General features: G+C 38.2%; 1 protein-coding gene across 39 annotated transcripts in view; it reads right to left on the reverse strand.

Annotated features, from left to right (window-relative positions):
- ANK3 (ankyrin 3) overlaps nucleotides 1–23,564 on the reverse strand; it is a 439,766-nt gene that overhangs the window by 67,839 nt on the left and 348,363 nt on the right. For 17 of the 39 annotated variants that reach the window (XM_034777631.1, XM_034777654.1, XM_034777652.1 and 14 more), the window contains 7 exons: nucleotides 23,417–23,540; nucleotides 21,612–21,623; nucleotides 20,350–20,452; nucleotides 11,993–12,099; nucleotides 9,456–9,488; nucleotides 5,211–5,435; nucleotides 1,843–1,997 (listed from right to left, as the gene is read on the reverse strand). In XM_034777631.1, coding sequence (XP_034633522.1) covers nucleotides 1,843–1,997; nucleotides 5,211–5,435; nucleotides 9,456–9,488; nucleotides 11,993–12,099; nucleotides 20,350–20,452; nucleotides 21,612–21,623; nucleotides 23,417–23,540 — 759 coding nt within the window. The remainder of the gene's footprint in view (nucleotides 1–1,842; nucleotides 1,998–5,210; nucleotides 5,436–9,455; nucleotides 9,489–11,992; nucleotides 12,100–20,349; nucleotides 20,453–21,611; nucleotides 21,624–23,416; nucleotides 23,541–23,564) is intronic. The other 22 variants (XM_034777661.1, XM_034777643.1, XM_034777630.1 and 19 more) reach the window with 7 other exon arrangements.

A 23,564-nucleotide genomic window follows, 5' to 3' on the forward strand; every position in this document is an offset into this window, starting at 1 on the left:
ATGCCTGAAAAGGTCCACAAAACTCATGCTTTTTGGTGTCAAAAACATATTCAAAACTGAAATGTATGAAAAGAAAATTTGTTGAAAGCCTTTCCTATCTCTATTGCCACGGAGCCATTCTGTGCTCTTCCCACAAATTCCTGAATGTAGGAAGTTTTAATTTATTTGTTTTAGATGCTTTTAAGAAAAGAATAACCTAGTCAAAGGATTGCATATCTACTCTTTAAGAGTGGACATGTGGATATATCATTGAAGTCTTACGGATATATTTGGTGTCACACAGAATATAGTGTTATGAGGGTGGTTTGCCTGAGTAGAGAAAAATAATACTTAGTGTTCTTTTTCTAACAGAACATGCATTTGGAAATGATTTAAGGGGAAATAATTAAAAACAAAGTACAGCAGTATGTGATGACATACTGAACTACAGACATTTCATTTTTATGTAGATCTGGGTGAATAATTTGTAGTAAATAATTTAGTCATCAAATACAGTGTTTTTCTGTTAAAATTATCTGTCCATCAGTTTAAGATTTTCACTAACTTTTCACTTTTCAGAATGTATTTGTTGAAGACTTCCAGTGAATAATTCTTGGTCTATAGATTAGTTGTGAGTAGTTCCTTGAAAGTATTCAAGCCCTGAAAGCAGGGGGAGAAGCTGGGTAATGATATCTTCCTGCAGAAACCAGGAAGTCCAGCCCACAGACCAACCTCAGGTAACCCAGTGGCATACCTTTATGGGGCCAGGAGGAAATGGGTTACTAAGTTTAAAACCTAATGAATTTTGAGGTTTCAGTCCTTGTGGGTTCCAGCTGTGTAAATACCTGCACATATTGAAAGGACATTGCATAGATACACGGCTGGATTAAGGCACAGGCATAACAGGCAAATACCCAGAGCCCTGCTCTTGGTGTCACATGACAACTTAAGTATCTGAGCTTTCCTTTTTAAAAAAGTGTGTTTCTAGTCCTCATGATTGTAAGGAGCACCTGACATGGGTGATGTTTGCTTGAAGCTGCAAACATTTGAAACAAGTGTTCTGCGGGGTGTGAACTACCTCTTTTCTTTCAATGGGTTAACTCTGCTACCAGCTTCTCGAGAGCCCCACCACCACGTCAGCTGGGGACTCTGGGTGGGTGGGTCCTCATTGCCACCACCCCATCATGGCTCTGCTGGAGTTGTGTTAGCAGGGGGCCCTTCAAACAGAGTCCTCTGCTGAATTAGGCGCAAGCTGAGTCTTCTTTTCCTCAGGAATGACCACTGCCCACCTCCAGATAGCGAGTGAGCAATGTCTTGACAGAGCAGGAGGCCCAGTCTTCCTAAGGAGGTGTGGTGATGCTCAGAAGAGAGTCTGTGTAGGTGCCTCCTGCCAGTGCCATAACAAGTAAAGTTGAGGCCATGGGCACAGGAGTAGGGCCACAGCCAGGGGCACTGCCAGGTACAGCCCCTATTTGAGCTGAGCCTATGCCCTGGATTTGACTTTTCCTAATAATGGGACTATTCCTCAGTGCAGTCACTATGTTCTTCTGAAGTGTTGTGTTTTAGGTAAATATGTTATTTTATTTTTGAAGTCACAAGGAAGCATGTAAACCTGGAGTGACTTCAGAGAAAAACTTATTGTTCTGCATTGTGAGGAACCAGGGGCTGGGTGGCTGGGAGTGAGGGGGTGGGAGTGAGTTAAGGCCAATGCTACGGAATTCTTCCCTACGCTCATTTCATTATTTTATTTTGTAATGCCATGTGTTCTCCAGAAGTCAAATAGCAGAGATTACATTTTTATATTAGCCTTGCTTTCTGCCTGTTGACGTTAACGCAGTTAAAGCTTTGATGAAATATGTTTACCTTCATCCATTCCATTGAGAATTTCATTTAAGTCTTCATGTTTGCTGTCATACTGGTGTTCCTTCCATGTTTCACCATTTTCACTGCGAAGGACAATCAGTTCTCTTTCTTTTCCTCGCATTGATCCAAAATGTGGGATTTCCACTATGACAGGGCTAGACAAAAAAGGAATCCATATTACTTTTTATCACATATGTTTTCCCCATTGATCTTGATTTTCCTGTACGTATTAAATCCTTACTAAAATGATGTTCATTTGACAATAATAAGTATCATTATAGTAAAAATGATTTTAAAACTGCCAAAGCTGCAGAATCCTTTGCTACGAAACTGTAAAGTATTATTAATATATAGCTTATGAATCAGATCACATACCACTATGAACATAAGCAAGGGTTTCAAAACCGTTGTTTATATGACAAAAATGGACAGAAACTAAGGTAAAAATGATTTTCCGTGTTTATTTATCCTGTCATATAGGTGGCATAACTTGGTCCTCAGATATGCACAGACAACTCCATGGACTTTAGTGGGAGATGCGTGGGCATATTTGACCAAGTGTTTAAAGGAACACAGTCAGGCTCAAACACAATTCTGCTGTCCTGGTATACACATATACCTGCTGTTGACTAAGACTGAAGTTGTGTGTGTATATGGGCATTAAATCAAACAAATGACAAAACAACTTCATAGTCCTGTAAGTACTAAAATCTGAAAATTTTAAAAATCCTATTTGTTTTTCACCAATTACTTAGTGTTCTTTGTTCACTCAGATTCGTAATCCTAGATGGATTGTTTCTAGTCTGTTTCACTTTTCTCATGTATTAGCCCAAATTTACAATGTCGGTGCTGCAAACACTACAGGAGATTGCTTAAATTCTTTCAAAATGGCTTTCTTTGCGTTAAATAAAATGAAAAATATAGTGATATTAGCAACCATGAAACAACTTTTTTAAATACTACACCTAAATTACCTGACAGTGTGCCTTACACGTAGGACTTCAAGTGCGTAATTAAATGATTACTGTGAATAATCAACAGAAACCGCTACTCATTTCATGTGCTATTCCTTAACAAGATAGACATTTTAGCTAAACATTTTATAGACAAGATAAGCATTTTAAAATATGTTAAAATAAACTGACTGCAATCATACAATAGGTGAACCACTATGGATTATGCAGCTTTAAGACATTTAAATAGACAGTATCGTTGTCTTCCTACAGAGATTGTAAAGAGCCTCACCTTCTCATAATAACTCCATTAAAAGTAACATTAGAAGATGGGAAAAAATAATACTTGGCACTTAGATAGCACTTTATATCTTCAAAGTGATGTGCAAACATTAACAAATCAATTAATAATCTAACTATGGAAATCATAGATACAACTGATATTAATAAAAATATGAAATAGTTTTAAGTCCATCTCTTCACATTAAATACCAAAGGAGTAGGAATTAGACAATAGCAATTTTAATAAAAATAGGGAAAAAGGCTGATTATTTAACAAGTTCTTAGATGCTTTTAAAAATACCCAAAGTCTGTTATTCTGATCTTATGCCTTTGATTGCTGATAGAAATGCAGAGGGTTTATCCCACCACCTACAGTAGATGAATGCCAAAAATTCAATTACATTGTTTCTTAAGGTATTTATTTTCCTAAAATACTGTATACACAGGCTTCTCAAGTTAAAAAGAACTAACAAACTTTTTAATACAATCTTTGCAGGTTAATATATCAGATACTGTCTCTGTAAATATTTAGGAACCACACAATTTTGTGCATGAAGTTTAACAAGAATACTCAGTGAGAAGGTATTAAACAGGTATTCTAAGCAATATAGTCTAAGCAATATTTTAAAAACATAATACAATAAATTTCACAATAATGTTCTAATGCAAACAATGAGGATATTTTCTAACTTTTTTTTAGAATAAACATTGCAACTTGTTTGGCTATTGTACTTGTTTTCCCAAAATGTACCAAAATTAATCTTTATTTTTTTCAACCTGATGCCTACTTCAGTTTTAAAAGGTTATCATTTCTCCATCCTTATTAAATGAAATCATTTATTCAATTATATTTTTTTCTGTACATGCTCATATTTTACAAATAAGTACAACATATGTATCCACATTTGACAGAGTTATTCCTGAAATAGACCGACTCAAACCCTGTAAATACCTTCTCTACCACAAGGTTGAAATTAAAGGGCTGTCATTGTGTATTAAAATGTATTTGATGCAGTTGAAACAGTTCAAATTTAAAAAAATTACAAAAGCACAACAAGTTATGAAAGCAAAATGCTTGCAGTGAATGTCACATGCCTAAAGCACAAGATAGTTACAGTAGCAGAGCTATAATAAATCAAGCCACTATGATTTTCTTTCAGTGACATAAATCAACTGAAAGCTTTAGAAACTAGAAAAAAATATGGGAATGACAAAAAATCGGAAACAAAAACAAAACAAAAGAAAGAAAAAAAAATTGTAGACATTCTGTATTTTTTCTATAAGCATCCTACCCAATAAATTTTGTTCCTTGAGGCCCAAGCTGCAGGATTCGGCTAACCATGCTCTCACCCTCATTTAGAGGGGGAGGATTGGTAGGAAGATGCAGTTTACTGAATAACATCCATGCAGCAGGAAGAGAAACAAGAAGGGGAAATTAGGAACAAACTGTCATTCACGACAGAACCGGCAGTTTTCACCAGGGTGCCACTTATGGTAATGAACAAAATTGATAATTAAAAAAAAAACCACATCATAGTGGATTGTTTCTCCTAATTTTAGCTTTGAAAAATGTCAGTTACTAGCATTTGTACTAAATAATGTTCTATATTAAGTTATCTGGAATCATGCACAGTGGTCCTTTCCCTACTGGATGTAGGTGTGCAACTCCCATTAGTGTTGGAGGGGGCTATGCACACACACTGAGAGAGGATACTGTTCTACATTTGGAAAATGGTACATAATTATAGTGAACCTTCTTATGAAAGTCATATTTACCTGGTATTCTACTCATCACACAGAATGAAAGCTAAATTCTGACCTTGGATACATATACATGACTCTGACTGACTTCAGAGGGAGTTAGGCATGCGTAGTTGAGTGCAGAATTTGGCCTGTTCATAGCTTTATTTACTTTTTGCACAACCTGCAGTTTTTAAACAGGCAAAACTCCCTTTAAATCAGAGATCTTTTTCCTAGGTAAGAATGTCAGAATTGAGTCTGTATACAGTACAGAGGCCTACATTAAATGTTCAAATTAAGTAGTTTCTATATTTAATTACTTACATCCACAAAATGAAGGAAATGAAAGATGCAATATGGAATGTTAACAGTGGGATTCATAGAACAACTCACCCTAAAAACTGTGCACCTGCAGGCCCCATTTCTACCAGTCTACTGGCTAATCCTTCTCCTTCAACCATTGGTGGTGGGGTGGCCAGTTTATGCCTCTTTACCAAACGGCAGGTGATGCGGGTGGGTGCTGTACATTTGCGTGGTGGAATAATAATTCTCATTCCATGATGGCGACTACCCCTCATTGAGCCCCCACGTGCATCAACCATAAAACTAACCAGAAAACTGTAGAGAAAGGGAGAACATGTCATTAAAATGGTCAGAAATCAAACAAGGAAAACTTTATGTAAATCAGGAAGAGTCTAATAAAATAAAATATTATGATGAAAGCATCAGCTAACATGATAGTTAAGAAACAAACGCCCCCTATGCCATAACTGTTAGCAGGATTCTTTAAATTTATAATTAAATTTAAACAATAATCAACAAAACTCACACATTTCTAATGGTCTAGTAGCATAAGATGGAAGATTCAAGTACTACTGAATATTTAGGAAAAATAAACTAGGGTTAAATAGAGCATGTATACAGCTACTTAAATATTAGTGTATTATTAGTGCATTAAAATGGTTCTTTATTACTAAATGTTCTGCTACACGCTATAATTCAAAGTAGTGAGTCCCACATGCACAAGACAACCAGTCAGTACGGGGTAAGGACAACAGAAATCCATGTTTTTATATTTGGATGTCAGTCTTTCAAAAGCCTTTGGATAAACCCATTTAAAAGCACACTTTGCCAGGTGAACACTGACACTGTGGGAGTGATGAACAAGGTTATTAAATGGTTCTGGTGAATATGTATGAATCAGAACATCAAGCATACAATTTTCTATACATTTAGACCACTCTAAAATCAATTATTCCATCACTCTTCATATTGACATGGATGTCTGTTGTAAACAGGTTAAGCTACAGGGAATATCGTGTTTTGTCTCTCTAAACCCTTGTCGCTTGTGTTTTTTCCCCCCAGGTTTCTGTAGCTTTTTATATAATTAAAAGGAAATCAGTTATATATATCAGAAACTGCAATATAAAAAAAAATTAAAACTTTTTTAAAATGGGAGATATTAAAAGACAATTTATTTTAACATTAAACACAAACTCTAAATGTATTATTTATTCCATTTTATAAAATATTAAATTTATTAATCCTAAATCTCTAAATGCCCTTGACACAAATGACAAAAAACACAAGAAGTAGACGCTAGTCCCAGAGCAGACAGCAGACCCTGACCTCCTACTAAGTTCCATAAGTAGGTTTTTCAAAGTCAGCTAAGCGATTTTGTTTTTATTATTGTTGTTCAGGACTCCAATTATTATTTTATTTATAAAAAACCCCACATCTGCATATTATAAATATAATAATAATAATTATTGGCTATCCAAGTTCAATTAGAAATTAACAGAAATTGGGAGCCCAAATCCCTTCAGTGGCTCTGCAATACCATCCCACCTCTCCAAATACAATGCAATGCAATTTCTTGATTACAACTCTATCTTTAAACAGAACTTGCAGTAGTGGATCTACATCTCTGGTGCATGGTTTATAAACTAACTCTTCATACAAATAACGTTTTGTTTGTTTCCTGGTGTGTGATGTGCAAACCTGAAGTAGCTATTAATTTCATTTCATGATTCCAGCTTTCTCCATGCTGTTGCTAATACTTCCTGCACTTAAGGATTAAACCTTAAAATAATTAACAGATTAATCCATTCAGCTTTGTATTTCTGGCAATTCAGCTTTCTTCTAGTGAGAACAAGAGCTATAAATTTATTCCATAGAAGGACAAGAGCCTCTTGAAGCCATGGAGACGGTTGTTCACTGGGAAAGGTCACACAGAGCACTGGGAACTATAGATGATAGCTTCTGTATGATACTGATATTTCCTTTTGATTACAGACAAAATATCAAAAGTAACAGCTAAACTGTACAGCCCAATCCTGAAAATACTCCGTACTCAGAATTCTTAGTAATTTCAGTGGGACAAGTCTCCACAAAATGGGTGAACGATCAGGCCCTTCTATTTCTTGATTTATAGGATGTAAGTTGACGGGCAAGGAAGAAGCAAACATGTGGAGTAGAAAAATGAAACTGTCATGTTGTGTTATAGGTAAATCAATCACCTTGTTTTCTTCATGCTGAAGTAAAAAGGATTACATAGGATGGGAAGGTGATGAACTTTCCATAGGTTCACATTACCATTTTACTTATTGTTTCATGAGGTTTGAGGACTTTAATACAGAAGCAAAGTGTGGAATACTGATTCACCTTATTTTACATGCTTTTCATATAAGTAGATATAGGCTCAAACCTCCATATCAGATCAGAACCCCATAACTATGTGGGACTTGAGGTCTGGATCAGAACTTTGCAAGTGGGCTTATCCCTACCTACTGTAAAAGCAGTCAACGTTTGTTTGCATGGAATGGGAGATAAATATATCTGAGAGGGAAAAGTCTTCATAAAATAGTTGATCAAACATTTTCTATACGTTTTAGATCTGCATGTCAATAAAAGTAGGTTTAAAATATCTGATATGTAATTTGTGATAATCCTTAATATTGACAATTTAAATTCATTTACCACTTTTATAATGTTTTGGGTGAAAAACTCTCTTTATATCAAAATCTGCATACTTAAATGCACTAGAGTACATTTCAATGGATTCACCTATTAATCAGTTCCTATTTGTGATTCCAATATATAATTATAACAAACATGTTTTATCTTTAGATCCTATATTTTCTCTCTACAATATTTCTTTATCTATTTTTTTCTTTACCTACTATTTTTGACAGTATCAACTAACTAATGAAAAATTACAATGAAATTAGACTTTTGGGTCAGTGAGTTAACTATTCATCTATTGGCTTTAAACTTATTTGACTTTGTGAGGTTGAAGTCAATAGCAGAATACTATGTATGCTAACATCAGGCTCTAACCAACAAGCTCTGAAGGTGCTAGAAGCTTTGCTTATCACCTGCCTTTGGTCATAGAACACTTATATTTTCCAACTGTGATTTATCATAAATATCCCATGTCCTGCCCTACATGTTTATGTTGCTCTTACTTCTTAAGATTGCTCTATCTGGTAGATGGCCAACACTACTGATATCAGTAAGATTTCACAGAGCTCACTCAAGGAAATGTTCATGGCATAATCTTCAAATCTAATGGGCAGTAAGCCAGCTGCTGACAAGCTGTTAAAAGATTTCAGGGAGTTTTGCCATTAAAATTTACAAAACAAAGTAAAATATTAAGCAAGGGCACACAGACCTTGGTCACAGAGAGGGAAATATTAAGTGGACTCTTTTACGGTTTTGCTTTGTTTGCCTTTTTAGGTTTCCCTGATTTTTGCCACCTAAAAATATGGGGCTAATTCAGATTAAATATGTGTACATAGGAAAAAGAGGCAGCCAAGTGGAACACAACCGTTGTCGCTGTTCACCCATAACCTGAGAGAGGTACACTTTGTGAATATTCCGCTGAGGGAGCTGCTGAAGGGCATACTGCAACAGGGTTGGAGTTTCAAGGGGATTTGCCTGTGAGTTTTGGCAAGGGTGGTCCCTGGCCTGGTTGCTTCATATCTCATACAGGTTATTCCTGCCCTAGTATGTTGCCCCACAGATAGGAAAACTGTCCATCATGTATGCAGATACTTGCATATTTTAGCCCAATTCTTAATTAATATAATAAAAGATATTAATGTAATCAAACAATCACATATAAAAGGCAATGTTATTCACCTGGTTAATATGCTATACTTGAACAGTGCATTAATGGCAAACCCAAGCAGGATCAGAAAGAGCACAGGCTACAAGCAGTTACCAAAATACTAAGCCTAAACAGTCCAATCTTTACACATTGCTGGCTATATGAAAAATGTATTTATTGCCAATAATATTTTACTCATTTAATTTTCAGAGTGGTAATTTTTTCTTTTAAAAACATAATTCTTGTGAATAATATTTTCAAATAATACTTCATGCACTGTTTCTACTGAAAGGATTAGTAGCTGATGTTTACCTAATTTAAGGCCTGTCTAATAAGGTCAGCTAAAGTATAATCTCTAAAATACAAAGCTAAAAGCTAAAGAGTGAATATTTCTACTTTAAAATAAACAAAAGACGGAGGATATAAGAGGATGCACTACAAAAACATCTACACACACTTCAACTGTGGACAGAGAGTTGACATAAATAAAACTAAATGAGGATTCACAGAAAGGACATAGTTATCACCTTGAATCATACTGGGGAAGTGGAGAGGAATAGCTGCAAAATAATTTAGAAAGCAAATGGGAAAAATTAATATAAGATAATTAGAAGCAAGCAACAGAAAATGTCAATAATTAGCCAAAGAAAAGTAACCATCAGAAAAATAATGAAAGCAATGCATTTGAGGGCCAACTTTAAAAATGATTTGGCTTCCATTTTATATATATCACGTTTTGTAATACACAATATGCTGTACACTAAAAAAAATATTTCCTAAATGTAGCATTAATTTAAGGGTCATGTCTCCTCCCAGTATTGGCGTATAACTTCCATTAGCATTTCTGGGAGTTGCATGAGTGCTTGGAGAACTGAAAAGACTACATACGCTTTTGTGCCTATCATAGATCAACACAGAATTCAATGATACACGGTTTCTTTGAATTTATGTCATACCCACAAGCATGCTTCACTGTGTATCTTGGAAAATCAACCATTGTGCTTGCATACAGCAGTTTATTTTCCAAAGTACAGTATATGAAGATATATATAGCTAAGCATTTGAAAAAGATGTGATTCCCATAAGCCATTCATTAAATTTCTCTTCAAATTGAATTTTGAAAGTTTATAGATACGGGAATGCACTGTGCTTAATCTGACGTATGGTATAGTTACAGCCTAGGATCCAGGTCTTCTGTGTTTCTTATTAAAATAATGTCAATGTTGGTGTACTAATTCTTTCACTGAGCTAAGGAAACCAAGGGTTCAAAAGATGCAACATGCAGACATGGGGAGAAGTGGGTATACAGGGATACACCTGAAAAATGTATGTCAGAAGAACCTATGTTGATTACTCCAGCAAATTTGTGTTTTACCTATCTGTAGGTTACAGGTTTCTTAGCAGATTTCTGAGCAGTGTAATGCCTATTAAGGGAAAGATGCAAAGCACACACTGATAGAAAGACTTACCTAAACTCAAAGAACAACATGAAAAAAATACCTTGGCTTAAAATGAGAAAAGCCAGAAGATGCTAAATTAATGCCATAATTCCCTCCTTTGAGAATGTTCGGTGATTTGGGGCTAAATCTTCCATTCCTTGCGCACGAAAATCTCCCACCCACCCCTTTTTTTTTTTTGGTGAACTAAGAACATGGGACAAATTTTAGATCATTTCTTCTGAATATGTGTACATGGGGAAAAGGGATAGCCAAGCGGGAGATGATTGTGCCTTGCTCTCCCGAATCTGGGAGCACAAAGTTGGCAAGTGCTCTGCAGATGGAGTTGTAGAGGGACACTCTAAGATATGGCTGGGAATTTTAGATATGCAAGGAATGCAGGATCAAGCCCATGCAAAATTGTCCATGATTGTTAGGGTCTGCGCAGGAAGGCAATTTCAGCTAAAATAACAATACTAATGGGTAAATTTTTAGTCTTAGAGCTGAATCTCCTTGAAGCTCTGACTTCAATGTTAAGCACATGCTCAGGTACTTTGTTGGATCGGGACCTAAAATTCTCTCTCTTAGTCCTCATCTTTTATATTTGTACTCTGCTTAAGTACATTCTTAAGTGCTTGGCTGAACTGGGACCTTACCCTTAACTCTGAATCTCTTGGAGCTTGTTGGTTTAAAATGCACCCTTTACATTATAATAAGTGAAGCTAGTCATAAAATGTATGTGTGTGAGGACGGAGGGAGCAGAAATCAGTGAAAAGGAATACAGAATTTTGTTTCCTGTTCTTGTTGAAAATTTTACTACAAATATTGATATTAGGTAAGCTCATGTGTGACACAGAATTCCCTTTGGTTATTTACACTTTTTAACTAGAAAATTCTACAATATGCATTTCAAACATCACCCATATCTCAATTACTTGTGGTACCATTGAGAAACACTGCAATAATAGTGATGCTTTATTGGTAGTGAATTGTATAATTAACGTCAAAAGAAATTTTTTTGGGGGAGGTGGGGTGGGAAAAGGGAAGGGTTGGTGCAAATAAACGAAAAGATTAAATTATGAGCTCTCATTTTTTATGGAAAAATGAACAGCAAGTGAAGCATAACATTGTATCTCTAATTTCATATTTTGAACAATTTAATACAACATAACTAAAATCATCCTAAGACATTTAAAAGCAAAGCATAAGCAACAGAAAAGGCAAAACAAGCTTATTACAGGAAGTTCCCTGTGGGATTTCAGCTTTTCCTTGTACCTAGGAAATTAACCATGAAGGAAAATTTTCATGATGAGATGCAACACTTGAGCTCACAACTCCTATTAACACTATTGAGAGGCCTTTGATTAAATCCCTGCCTGTCTCAGAAATTCATGCCCACTTCTCAGATGAAACCTTGTGGAAGGCTGAAATACAAGTTCTTTCTTTCTATGTAATTCTTGATTTCCTTTAGACCTGACCCTGTTCTCATTGAAGTCAACAAGAGTTTTGCCGTTGGCTTTAACTGGTGTAGGACTGGAACCATTACCAGCAATTTCAGTAGGTTATAATGTCCACATAACAGTACAGATTCACACTTAATGAAAAAGGAAATCTGTTAAATGACCTACCCAGAATGGATGGGACTTGAGACAAGGTTAACATTGTCCAAGGTGTCTGCAGCCCAGCTATAATGTCTGAGAGAATCAGAATCAAATTCCCTTGGAAATGTCAGGTGCTTCAAAAAGATAAACAAACAGATATTTAAAATCAACATGAAAAAGTCAAACATTTCTGCACAACACATCTCAACTCTGTCATTTTACAGTTAGAATTACTTCCTCTGCACACACTCCTACTGACATTTCTCTGCTCTAGCAGCTGCAAATTACTGACCTAGGAAACACAGAATTCTCAAAGCAGGTTAAATGAATCCTACAGCACTTTCAGTTTCCTCTTTTTCTGCTTTGCTGCATCCCTAATTACAGCTCTCTCTCGCACATTTTTGTCCAATTTGTATTTACATGTGAGGTCAAGAAAAAGCTATGGAAAATTGTTTGTTTGTGCAGAAAATTCCTGGGAAATCCACCTAGGGTTGTCTTGTAACCAGGGCCAACCCTAAGGGGGGGTGCAGGCCCCAGAACATAGGCGCTGAGTTTCTAAGGCCCAGACCCCACCCCCACTCCACCCCTTCCCCCAAGGCCCCACCCTGCTTCTTCCCACCCCCACCCCTTCCCCGCCCAGTTCTGTCCCCCCCACCCCAGGTTTCTCTCCCCCCCCCCCACCCCAGCGCCTCCTGAAGCCATGAAACATCTGACCGCAGAAGGGAGTGGGAGGTGCTGATCGGCAGGGCCACTGGCGGGCAGGAGGGCGCTGGTGGAGAAGGAAGTTCTGGTAGGGGGGCTCTTCCTCTCCTCCTCCACCAGCCTGCCTCTCGCTTTCCCGTTCGCCTCCTCAGCCCACTCGCCCACCCGCCTCATCACGATGTTATCGAAGCACGGGGCCCCCCAAAGCGCGGGGCCCGGAGCGGTCACTCTGATTTGCCGTACCCAAGGGACGACTCTGCTTCTAATCCTTACTCGTGCAAAGCTCCTATTGACTTAATTGGATGTTTAGCTTGCGTTGGAACTGCAGAATCAGGCCGTCAGTGTGTCAACCTATGGCGGGATGTGGTATTTGCTTTCTGTATCGCTTGAGTTATCCTGGGAATTTTTTATGGAAGGCTGTTCCCCCTACTCACATACTTAAACACTGTTTAACTCTGCACAGTATTAGCCCCCTACTGTCATAATTAAGGCTATGTTTTAGTCACGAGTATTTTTAATAAAAATCATGGATAGGGCACTAAACAAAAATTCACGGCCCCTGACCTGTCCATGACTTTTACTATATACCTCTGATTAAAACTGGGGGGGGGGAGAGATGTCTGGGGGGTGCACGGCCCAGGGGGTGCCGCAGGTGCTCAGGGTGTGTGTGGGTGCTCGGGGGAGGAGGGGGTTCGCTGCAAGTGCTGGGGGAGCATGGCCCGGGGGGTGCCGTAGGTGCTGGGAGGGGGGCGCAGTCTGGGGGCACTGCGGGGCTGGGGCAAGCTCCCTACCCGGCTCCTGACCTCCATGTGCTGCCTCCACTCTGCCCTAAGCCCCGGAACTGCGGCCAATGGGAGCTGCGGGGGTGATGCCTGCGGGCAGAGACAGCACGTTGCGCTAGGAGCTGAGGGAGGGGAGTTCCTGTTGCTCTTCCGGGGAGTCCCGCACCCCAACCCCCAGCCCTGAGCCCCCCCACAACCAAACTCCTGTTGCTGGGGGATGGGGCGAAACTGCCCCAGCAGCAGCCGGTACGACTGGCCCAGGGGCTGCCCAAGCTGATCAGGTGGCTCCCAGGCCAGTTGCACCGGCTGCTGCAGAAGTCACGGAAACCATGACTTCCGTGACAAATACGAAGCCCTAGTCATAACTGAATTTCAAATATTGATAAGTCAATCACACTAGAATAATACTGACAGACTTTCAGCTAGGCCCCTAAAGTATTACTGCAACACAGAGAGAAATTGTCCTTTTTGCAGGAATTAAGTAGAACTAAAAAGAACTTTCTCTTCAGGGGAGTAACTCATTTCAGTTTTCACCATCCCATATAGAGGCATTTTGGGGACAATGCCATGCCATGGTTCCATAGATTCTTTTGGATTGTGTTGGTGAAGTGCATCACGGCTGAACTTTTTTTTTTAAACCAGTTATACTGTTTAAATCATCAAATACTGCATGGGGATATTTCCTGAGAGGAATGCAAGTGATGTGAATGCCACTAAAACATGCAGGAAGCACTGTCAGACATCACTCCAAGAGAACAATCTAAGTCAATGTGCTTGTCACTCAGTACCAAAAGCCTGTCTAGGTTGGGTAGATCACTCTTCTCAAAATTTTAGTGCTTCTTGTAAATAAGGTATTTTTGGTTGTACCCAAAACATGAATAAAGATAGCAAATACTCTCTGACCACACAAATCTGATCTTTTATCTTACATTTTTTAGACCTTAATCTCATGAACTGCTTTGAATACAAATTACTCAAATCTAAACTGAGATGGTAAACATTTCTGCACTGGGAATAATGCATTGGTTCCACCTTTATATACTGGCATTAAAGGTAATTTAAAAACGAATCCTTTTAAATGGGAATATCAGTTCTAGTCATAAATCCAACAAATACCAGCACAGACATATGAAAGTCCTCCACTGAGAAGGTTTCACAAGATAAACCACCAGTAAGTGTTTGTTTTAGGCTAGAACCTGCATCCCTCGTTTTACTCATTTTCAATGTTTTTTTCTTTAAATGTTTCTTGAATTTTGGCTTTGTTTTCAAGAAAGTCAATATCCTCACAGCATGTTTCAAAATCTTCAGGGTACAACTTTGCTCTGTCATCTGTCCAACTGTACATCAGACATAGTTTTTGATTTTCTCTTCTTTGGATTAGCTCTTTTATTAGGGCCTGTTTTTTCTGTAAAACACTTACTTCAGACAACCAGGTGCAATGATTCAAGTAAGCAGACAACAATAATTATGGGCATGTAGCATGCTAAAGTATGGCAAGTGTTGAATACCTACAATATGCCAGCCAGGCCATTGTACAAGAATGACAAATTAACTTTTAATGCAGGCAGTTTCTCTAATCCTTTTCAACAGAGCATTAGTAATTCTTCCATATTCCACGGAGAGGATAAATTTGCATCAGGATGCCTTGACTTTCAAGTTCATGTGGAAATGCCAATCCCATCAATTTCTATTACCCTAGATTTATGTGACTTAAAAAAAAGCAACCACATAATGATTTATCATATGGTTGTACAGGTATAAAAGCTAAATTAAGGTAAATCCCAAAAGGTTCATGGTCTGGTTTGAGGTTTAGTTACAAAATTTAGCTAACCCCAATCTGACAGATTATTATTTCAAAGTTATGCAAACTGAAATAGCCCAACATTTGTGTATTTAACGTAATGTGTGGGAGGCAACAGGAACAAGGATTTTTTCCACTGTTTTGGGGGAAATGGTGTGAAATTACTGTCCCATCCCAAAAAAATCATGGACCAACTCCCATTGGTGAAACATAGCAGGCCAAAAATAGGGAGAAAGCCAAGATTTGATGACAAGTGCGTCAAAAAAGGGGCAGTTAGCAATTACCCCATTGTTAGCTTAAATACTTGCAGGCATTCAGGGGACCAGTGGCATGGAGCTCTATCCTCCATTACAGCATATACCTTGGAAGATAGGTCCGGCATAAAAATTTGCCATAGTAAACTAGCAGATGAGAAAATGCCACAATTCCATCATACTTGTGAAGAAAGGAGCTACACACACTGCCACTTCTTTTCCCATTGCCCTATGCCCTAAGTAAAATCTGTCCCCAAAATAGCACATTGCCCTGGATGGAGATGCAAGCCTGCCCATCAGAGCTGCTGTAAGACTGCTTGCAAATAGTGTTTCCTAGTGCTTTGTCCAGTAATCAGAATATTCTCCAAATAACAAACTCCAGGGAAAGGATCTCTACTATCTGGTCCATTATTTTATGAAAAACTGCAGACACCTACAGTAGATAATCTGATTCACTCAAAACAGATCTCTTGGAAGTATTTACAGCCACCATATTTTAGATCCTGCAGCCAGGTCTGCCTGCAGATAACTTTGAGAGAGGATCAGATTGGTATGCTGTCCCTTCTGTTAGCTGGACACACAGGTCTTAGGCAGCACGCATCTGTTGATCGAACTCTGGTGGGTCATCAAAAATTTGAAATGTCCACAAAGGCAAATAGAACCCTCTGCACCATGGACACAAAATAGTGAACAATATAGATGAGGTTACTTCATTTGCAGTGTCTACAATTCACCCAGCTGGTACTGGATTTGCACTGTGTACCTTTTTGCAGTTGTAACCTGGCTCTTACCCTTTTCAATTGACCCTTCCCTGATACAAAGAACAATCACATGCCTTTAACCCCTAAAAAAATCTTTTCCCATTCCCCACATACAGACAAAGATCTTCATCTCGCCAGGCGAACCCTTCCTCAAAAAGCTAGGTTTCTAGCCTCAGTAATAAGGGAATACAACTCACTCGTCACGGAACTGCACTGACACCATAATGTCCCCTTAGCTGCAGTCTCTTATCTGGGAAGATGTTAGTACCATATCTGTTTCATTAACTGACCTCCCAGAAACTTTCTGTGGAATAAGCAATATAGTTCAAAGTACTACTCCCATATCAATTTAAATCCTGAGTAGCTCCCGATTGACACACAAGGTTATCCTACACAGGGTAGAGCTAACAGGCTTCCTGTCTGCAGTTTAAATAGTGCTGGTTCCAATACTGACATATGTTGTTAACCACCACTGGTCATCATCTTCCCATCGAGTGAAATCTGTCTGGATTGCCTGCCCACCTGGCCTCTAGAGTCCTTTTCTAAGTATCTTTGCTTCCCACAATTCTGACAAACTGTACATACAGCATCCCTAGGAGCTTCATGGCCCACTACACTGGAAACATGTTAGTGTTCATAACCGCTTGTGTTTTGCTGTAATCCTGTCTCCAACACTATTCAGAATTTTTGCTTCTCTTCATCTTGTATTGGGTGACCTTATCAGCAGCAGGGTTTCAAAGGTGCATTGCCAAAATTTCACTGATTGCTCCTAAAGGCAGTAATCCTGCTAGTTGCGTGACTGCATGGCCTTGCTGTGTGATATGAGAGGTGCAGCAAATTGTGACCCTTTCTCCCAGGAGAGCTTACCCAAACAGGAGAGATTCAGTAACCAACTGTGAAGTCCTACATAGTGGATATACTGGTTAATTTAGGCTGTCTTCTCCAGAGGCTGATTTGAGTGCCTGCCATTGTGAAGTAAATAATTCTGAAGAGAAAATCATTCCAATTCCGATCGACCTGTCTACATCTGTGGTAGCACAACAGGACCCTGAAGGAAGAGAGACTTGAACTCTCTCCTTGTATTAGGACGGTGTTGCACATGGTGCTTTGGACCCATGTCTTTCATAGTTGATGAAGACTAACAGGGAAGTATTGGGCCCAATGTTAGTGGAGATTGTCAAGGCCACTATTGAGAAGGTCCAACTGGTCTTAGAGGACTTCAGAAACTTCTCTCAAGAAACCACCACTCAATGCCGAGAATCAGGGCTGCTACATACTGATTTTTAAACTTCCATATCTGGGATGGCTCTTGATTTTCATCTGCTCCTAGATGATCTTAGGAAGAACTGACTATGGTGGTTTTTCTCCATTTGCATCCATCCAAGAGGCCGTGACCCTCTCTGTCAAGTACAGACCTTGGCAGTAATTCATGTCTTTTTCACTGCAAAATTATAATATGGTAATGAGCTTTGCATAGGACTACCCTTTACATGCACTTAAACAGCAAGATGCTGCAGAAGAATGTGGCTCTTTGCTAAGTGCTGTATCTCAGCATATGCACACAGCACGAATACTTCAGACTCTGCACTGCCTTTCTGTTGGTTTCTAGATGGAGTTTAAGGTGTAAGTTTGGACCTATAAAGCTCTTTGTAGCTTGTATTCCTGAGACACAAAAACCTTTTTTCTGCTGCAGCAGAGATTATCTGGAACTCCACTGGTATGCCAACTGCTAGTAGGATGTTCTTTTTGTGGGCCCCTTGCCCTCAGAATAACTTCCTTCCACGGCAGCCAAAATAGCCCAAATATGTTGACCTAAACCCATTGATTTTGGCAGATGTTGAGGCGGAGTGAGGTTTGAGGGGAGTCAGGTGAATGTGAGGATTTGTATTTCAGGACTAGAGTTTTGCAGAAACCATGATGGGAAATTCTGATTTTGTTGGAGTGACTTCTTTTATACAGAAAAATGTTGGTTTGTTACTGTTGTTTTCATCATGACAGGATCATACTTTTAATCACCTGTCAATGGTGCAAAGAACCTGGAATGGACATTCTTTTTATGTTGTAATTGAAATAGATAGATGTGCAGTTGGAATCAAATGTCTGATTATCATCAAAGTGATTCACATCCTTCCCAAACTTACAATAATAATCAAACTCTGGATCCTTTCCTGGTCATAACAAAAGTCCTAAGAGCAATTAAATTTAAATTAAAATAACATTCCATATTAGATTTTCAGGAAGACCCCAGCCTGGCCTCTATCTTAGAGGGCATAAAATTCTACTTGCAGTGAATTGTATTCGCTATTACAAAATTGAAATAATAAAAATGAAGGTTAGACATGAAAAACAGCCTTTAGAGCAGTGGTCACCAACCGGTTGATCGCGATCGACTGGTCAATCCTAGATGATCTCCCAGTCGATCATGATCTCCAGTGGCGCAGCGGGGCTGCCACTAAGGCAGGCTCCCTGCCTGTCCCGGCCCCACACCGCTCCGGGAAGCGGCCAGCTCCTGCCTCCAAACTCCCACACAGAGCCCACACCTCCCCTGCACCCCAACACTCTGCCCCAGCCTGGAGCCTCCTCCTGCACCCAAACTCCCTCCCAGAGCTTGCACCCCTCACCCACTCCTGCACCCCAACCCTCTGCCCCAGGCTCAGCCCAGAGCCCCCTCCCACACTGCGAACCCCTCGGCCCCAGCCCAGAGCCTGCACCCCCTCCCAAACCTCAAACCCAGCCCAGTGCAAGTGAGTGAGGGTAGGGGAGAGTGAGCGATGGAGGGCGAGGGGGGATGGAGTGAGCAGGGTGAGGCTTTGGGGAAGATGCAGGGCCTCAGGGAAGGGGCGAGGTAGATCCTGGGTTGCCCTTAAATTCAAAAAGTGATCTTAGGTGTAAAAGCTTGGAGACCAATGCTTTACAGTATTGCTCAGTATCAGCATTAATGAGAGCTCCAGATTTGCTGTTGTTTAATCCAAGAACTAAATCCTGTGTGAGATCCTCTAGAGAAAGTAGAGTCTGTGACAGCATATGCAGAACAGAGTTTGCCTCAAAAGTACAGCTACCCAATATTCTTCACAACAGATCTACAACACAATTACTGATAAGTTATGCTTCATTTTCTAGTTCTCCTTTGTAACACACAGTAGGTTTATGGAGCACAACAACCTCCTTTAATACTTGTTTAACAATCAAAAGTGGGACTTAAGTGGTATGTGCTAGTCTTCTGAACCGGGGTCAATTTCACCTTAAGTGCATGAATAAAAATCTGCTGGATCAGACCTCAAGTATTATGAAGATAATTCACAATACAGCTATGCTATCTTTTTACCCCCAAAAGTGACATGAAATTTTTTATTCAACTTCTGAACAAATCTATAACTTTTCTGTTAATTTACTAGAATAAATCAGTCAGATTTTAAATTTTTAAAAAGTCTGTCTAGCAAATTCTGAGAACTCATAAAACAAACAGCATTTAGTTATAACCTCTGTTAACTTTAATAAGTTCTTTCCCACACCGTAAGCAGCTCTAGATTCAACTTTTGTTGAATTAATCATTATACAAACTTTTAAACTATGTTAAAAGTTAGTGAAAATAGCTTCATCATAAACACAAGGCCAAATTCTTCCCTTTGGATGCATGTGAGGGACATCAAAGGCATCCCACAAGTGCACAAATGGGCAGAACTTTGTCCATGGTTTGTATTACTGCATAAAAAGGCTGCAATAACACATGTGGACATAGGGATTAATCCTGAGAGATGCTGAGTACTTTGGCCCTAATCCTACAAAACATTTAAGGGCATGCCTAACTACACAAGTAGTTTCATTGACTTCAGTGGGACTACTCACATGCTCACCGTTAATTATGTGCTTACATGCTTTGCTGGATCAGGACCAGAGTGCTCAGCTTCTTGCAAGATCAAGCCCACAATGGAGCAAATCCTTCAGTCCTTATTTCAACCCCTTTCTTTCCCCAATCAGGTTAATGGACATGGTAGCGGTCTCAGTAAGCATTGTAAAAAGACTGAAGAACGCGGCCTTATATAGATAAAACATAAACACTAGCGAGGTGGTACAAAGCACATACCGGATCCTTTGACGGTACCAGCAATTCTTCAATCATCATGCTGTCTCGTGCATAGGAACTTCGGTTCAGAGTGTAGGACCTATCCGAACTGAAGGAGCGGAGGCTGTTGTATTTACAATTTACCATAGAACATGTAGATGACAATGGGATGAACAAAAACAAATTAATACATGCAACTTCCAGGGAAATGCAAAAGATGATAAAATATACATAATCTCTGAAGAAGAATAAATGAGACACTAAAAAAATTGAATATTACACTTTTTACAATATTATTTTCTTTTCTATCATACTCATAACCAATAGTCCTAAGGAATGCTTGCTTATTGCTTTGCTGTTCAGATTGAGTTTAAATCTATGCAAAAATATATTCAGATATTTATTCTAGCTCTGAAAAATGTCCAAAACACTTTCAGGCCCTGATCCTGCAATTGAATCCATGCGGGTGGATCCTGACCTCACTGGGGTTCTGTGTATGTGCAGGCTCTGCTCACACGGATCAAACTGCAGGATCAGGGTCTTAAGCTGGTTCCATTTTCAGAGTTTGTCTCAGCTTTTTGGGGCTGAGCTACTTTTAACTTTATTATGAAAACCCTATTTATTCATTTTTCCATTAATTAAAAATATAGTAATTTGTAAAAAAGGTTCCTTGTTCACAATTAAAGAGTGAGGAAATATATTAGTTTTTGGTGTTATTTTGCGGATGTTATACACTTTGGAAATTAAGAATGACAAATCCGAATATGCTGTGACTAAAGAAAATAAATGTGTGCACATATTACATTTAGCCCTGGAAGATACATATAGTATGTGTTAGAAAACATGCTACAAGTTCAGACATGCTTGCTAGGTGACTAAAAACAAATTCAAACAAAAAAACAGCATCTAGAAAGATGAATATGATTTTAAACAAGTATCATTTTTCAATGTAAAGCTCTACAATTTACTACATGCACCTTGTACTTGTTACTAGAACTTTTCTAAGTTCCTCAAAATATTCACTAAATTTCTCATTACACTGCACCCTGCTAATTTTAATGGAATCAGAATTGGAACCTTTATTATTATAAGCATACATTAATCAAACTTTTTAAATTATAAAGGCTGTAAAGAAATCATGTCATATTTGTTATGTCACCATAAAAAAAGAATATTTTCTAATATTAAACACAAAAAGGCATGCCACTTCACAATGCTGAGTAAAATGAAAATGAGCAATGGCAATAGCAGAGAAAAATCATGAGGGTGTCATGCCTTCTTACCTGATTTTAGGACTATTTAAAGAAATTTATAGGGGAAAAGAAACAGGAGAAATAGAAAGCGAGGAATCAGACTGGAAAAAGCAAAATGCTATGGCTGGATGACATATTTAATGTATTTTTTTCTTAATGTTACACTCAGAATCAATAATAGGATAAAGTCAGTGTGCTTTTTGCTAAATGTAATAAATTACATGAAAAGGCACTATATATTTGTCTCCTCTGAGCATAACATATACGTATGCAGATGTAAAAATGAGTTACACAGAAACAAAGAATAATGGTGCTGTTAAAATCAGAAGTATGAAAGCCTTAGAATTCTCTCAAGCGAAAAAAAAGGAGGTACAATTCCATTCTTAGATATAGATGATAGATCTCACCTTGGATATTCTGCTTTTCCACTCACCTGCATGGAAGTTACACAGGTGGGGAGAGCAGAGTAACAGTTGACATTTATCATGGAGATCTTAGAGCAGAATTTTGTGCATTACCTGCATTCTCTTCGCCCCCACTTATGTACTTGAACATTTACCACATACTGAAACTACAGCGTATTGATGGGCTTTGTCCATAATATAACTTATATTTTAAAATTAAGATTGTTAACTATGTTATTTAACCTTATAAAACTATTAGATTTTCCTGTAAAAGTCATTTTGCTTATCTTCTAACTAACACACATACTATTTTAAAGAGTACTTTAAGATCCCTTCTAAATGTATTATAATATAACATTTATTACATTACCTGAGGATTATAAGCAAAACAAAAGAATACAGAGCATTACTAAATGAGCAAAGTCAAAGTGCATGCTTCAATATCTAATGCAGCCACAACAAACAAGTGAAAAATAAACATCAAGCTTTACCTTATGGGAGATGCCATTCACTGTTAGACAATGAAATAACTTTTTACAACAGATCATTAAACTATAGGAAAAAGTCCTCAGGGCTCTGGCTTGTGAGGTTTAATTATTAGCTTCAAAATAATTCAACTATCAGTAAACACCCTGCTAGTCCACAACTGTGGAAGTAATCTCTGCGCGTACAGCTTTGTTTGTTTCAAGCAAATTGTACAATGCAATAAGTTTTAGCAAAAATTTTCAACAATCCAAACATCTGTGCTAGAAACACAAGGGTTGAAATCAACAGTGTTCTGTAATATATGTTTTGAAATATTGACCTATTTTCCTTAACGAGAAATCTGTTTATTCCCTAGCAAATGAAATAGGGTAATGGATTTGGGTTAACAATAAAAGTGTAAAAATTTAATTTATTTTTGGAATATTTTTATATTGAATGTTTCTATTTGATTCTTAATTTGCACTTTTAAAGAAACAAATGTATTGATATAGCCAAATGAATATCATTCATTTTTTCCAGTTTTAGTCTATGGTGTTTACATTCATCTGATAAAGCAGGCACAGTAGGGAATATATAAACATGTGCTAATGACTGAAAGAAGCTTGGTTTTGCTAGATGGTCTGTATTAGCTTTTAGACAGATGCTCTATGTAGGTTACCAGCTGTTTGAAAAGAAGCACTTTTTATATTTCTAGAGCATGAGTGTGGATACTAGAAAAAATGAACAATTAATTTTCTGTATCATTGCCACAATGAAGCCAACATGAATTAACAATACAAAACCAAACAGCAATGAATGTATATTTTAAACATAAGGGATTATCAGATTGCTGAAACATGCATCCACCATTTTTTATTTAAAATTGATTTTGGTAATGTGTGAAAAAATGCACTGGATTTGAAACAGAGTGTACTTGTGATGAAGTATAAAAATTAAATACAATACCTGGCAGAGCGGGCTCCTAGACTAAAGCCCATGTATCCTTCAGCAGGCAGGGAATCATCTCCCAACTCTTTTAGATCCTGCGGCCCAAGATATTTGTCTGTATCACCTGTCATTGCATCCTCACCTGCCAGTATAAAAGCAAACTGAA

The sequence above is a fragment of the Trachemys scripta genome, chromosome 7 (genome assembly GCF_013100865.1).
Source record: "Trachemys scripta elegans isolate TJP31775 chromosome 7, CAS_Tse_1.0, whole genome shotgun sequence".
NCBI lineage: Eukaryota > Metazoa > Chordata > Testudines > Emydidae > Trachemys > Trachemys scripta.